The 2788-nt window shown below is 36.8% G+C and overlaps 1 protein-coding gene across 3 annotated transcripts; it reads right to left on the reverse strand.

Moving 5' to 3' along the window:
- Positions 1–419: 419 nt before the first annotated feature.
- Positions 420–2039, reverse strand: LOC311079966 (aerolysin-like protein). Of its 3 annotated transcripts, XM_084109692.1 has the most exons (3): positions 1981–2039; positions 1816–1869; positions 426–1722 (listed from the first exon to the last, which is right to left on the reverse strand). In XM_084109692.1, the coding sequence occupies exon 3, from the start codon at positions 1703–1705 to the stop codon at positions 764–766; it is 942 nt and encodes a 313-aa protein (XP_083965818.1). In that variant the 5' UTR covers positions 1706–1722; positions 1816–1869; positions 1981–2039; the 3' UTR covers positions 426–763. The 3 variants fall into 3 exon arrangements, with proteins under 3 accessions (XP_083965819.1, XP_083965818.1, XP_083965820.1); XM_084109693.1 differs by lacking the exon at positions 1816–1869 and having other exon boundaries at positions 420–1722; XM_084109694.1 differs by having other exon boundaries at positions 1816–2033.
- Between the last annotated feature and the right edge of the window lie 749 nt (positions 2040–2788).

Below are 2788 nucleotides of genomic sequence, written 5' to 3' on the forward strand. Positions count from 1 at the left end.
TTACAGTGACACCTTTCTTCTCTCTAGCGACGGCCCTGCTGATGCCTTTTTTTGGGGATACACTGAGTAAGTATAACCATTCAGTAATACTGAAAGCCTGCAAATTACCTTATTGTTATTTTATATACCACTGATTAACAATTAAAGACTCTTAAATTTAATGAACAATGTTCACATAAACCCCACTGGGTCAAGGGCTCAACTAAAACAAAGACTAATCATGATAGTCATGACATCAAATTAAACATTTTCAATAAAAGACCAACAGTGACTAGAGCTAAACCTCTGTTAATTCTTAATAAAAATTTATGTAGACGAATGACAGAAATAAAGTCACTTTCAACAAACTGCTTAGCTAAAAGATTTTCTCTGAAGACCTTAAAATGAAACAATTAGTCAAAAAACGACATCATTAAATACAGATAAACGGCTCATGAAATGCTTTTATTAAATGTCAGATTAAACATGTGAAGTTGATACGATAAAATACATCATGTAATCACGTTATAACAAATCACAATAATCTCTATTACTAGATTACTCAAAGTATGAAGAGATGTAAATATTTTGTAACAGAATCAGAAAAGATTATTTGAAAAGACAATGCTGAGTATATATTTCCCCTGTTAAAAATAAAGGGGCAAAGAACACTTTGAAATGAAACAGATGAAGAAAGGTTCAAACAAAACGATTAAATGTTGAACAATTGATACATTGCTGGTAAAATCAGATAAAGACCAGACAAGAACAATCTGTCTTGACATTACAGAGGAGATTCTTTAGTCTTCACTTTGATATCAGTGTAAGTGACGCCTTTGTATGTGCCCTTGGTTCCATACGCAAACACACTGCCGTTCTTGCAGGTGGTCTTCACTGTGCCAGTGTAAGGCATGTCAAAAGTGGCTCTGCCAATAGTGACTGAAACATCCAGCTTCTTTTTTGGTGGGACTTCTACATCGGTAGTCAGAGTTTCGGTTCTCTCATCTGTGTTCTCCTGACCATAAGTGCTTTCAGATCCAACACTGAAACTGAATCCTGCAGTAACTTCAGCAACCTTTGGAATCCCAGCACTCACTTCCAGACTAAACGTCGCCGTAAAACTCTTGCTCAAAGACCATGAGGATTTTTTGGTCACCTTCTTTGAGGTTTCGATTTTTTGATGCTGTATGGCAGAGGAGTCGTTCCTGAAAGTGACAGATTTGATTTCTTCTACTGTCACCTGTGGTATCAGTTGGTGGAGAGTGGGATAGTGGACATCAGCAAGAACTGTCGATTCAACTGCATTGATAAACATGAATCCCATACTGTCAATGTCGGAACCACCTTTTCCTACAACTCCCAAACAATAACCAGAGCCGATATCCATGGGATATTCTTTTTTTAAAGGCCACTTTGTCATCTTTGCAAAAAACTCTCCCCCTAGACTGGTCTTGAATTTGATGGCTCCAAGACGTGATCCTTCTCCGTTCCCCCACAGGGACAGTGAGGTGAAACACTCACCAGGCTTGAACGTATACTCTTGATTCGATCCAGATGACTGTCCAAAGGTTTCATTTCTCCCATCTGTAAGCCAGACCCTGACACCCCTAACCTGCCATTCTCCCACCCACACCCAGATCTTCTCCAAACTGGCACCATTGCTTTCACCAGTAAATGAAAATGGACCACCTCCGTTTCCACCGATTGTATACAGAAGTGTTGACATCCTTGAAGAAATTAGGTCTGAAGAGCAATTACAAGATTAAACCAGAGGTCTAAAACAGGTTTTTTAATATCTCTTATGCATGAATTCTAAAATGGTATTTTTTTACTCACATTTTTTATTCTTATTTCGTGATTCACAGAAATTTGGATTTGTTTTTATTTTATCTGCACAAAAAAGTTTCACAATGTATTACTAGTCCTGTATTAACCTCCTGTAAAGTTTCAAGCCATTGGCTACATGAATTGCATCTTAAATGCTCACTGAAATATACTCACATGAATGACTTTAGTCTGAAGAACTCAAGAATAGCTCGTCTGGTACAAGTCATGAAACTGAGATGTGTTTGATTGGGCTGCTGCTTAAATAGAGCTCCAAAGGGGACGGGCTGTACCTGATGTGCAGTTACAAGTGACATCTAATTATTTTGGTTATGCAACACTCATTTCATTTGCATCTCTTGCAGGTCATAACAAGCAACTAATGTATGTGGCAAATTAAGTGACCAAATAGTCTAAAGAGTGGAAATGTCAGTTCACTGGCCCTGAGCTTGTTCTAAGTTTCTGTGCCTGTCCTCGGTCAATGCATTTTCAAGCAACGTTTTAAAAATGACCTGGTAGATTTTAATCGGACTGTTTAGAGTCGGAAGACCACCTTGAGCCTGTAACAAACCAGCTACCATATCCAAAGTCATTCCAGTCTTTTTTTTTTAAATGCAGAAAATATTTTGTCCCTATTTTGTTGATGATCTATCCTGCTTTACCTGACCAGTGTGTTCTTGTAAATGCAAGAAAAATCATTATCACATACAAGTTAAATTGAAATTGTTTTTCGATATGAATACATTTAGGAGAGTTGTAGTTTCACAAAAAAAATAAAAATAAAAAATAAAATAAAACCTCAAATATTAGTATCAGTGTATAAACTTTACAGTATTGCTCTATTGCAGGGGAAAAAATGTCCTAATTTAATTTTTGCATAGTTCGCCCATTTTGCAGGTTCAAACAGGAGTGCATACTTGATTTTGCTTTGTCATTGCTTGAGTTAAAATTGGTATACAAATTACCCATAAACATGATCAAATGT

This window comes from Abramis brama (genome assembly GCF_963993115.1).
Source record: "Abramis brama genome assembly, chromosome: 3".
Lineage (NCBI taxonomy): Eukaryota > Metazoa > Chordata > Actinopteri > Cypriniformes > Leuciscidae > Abramis > Abramis brama.

Bases quoted from the DNA above. Each gene is read 5' to 3' on its own strand.
- LOC311079966 (XM_084109693.1), bottom strand. From the start codon at position 1,705: ATGTCAACACTTCTGTATACAATCGGTGGAAACGGAGGTGGTCCATTT.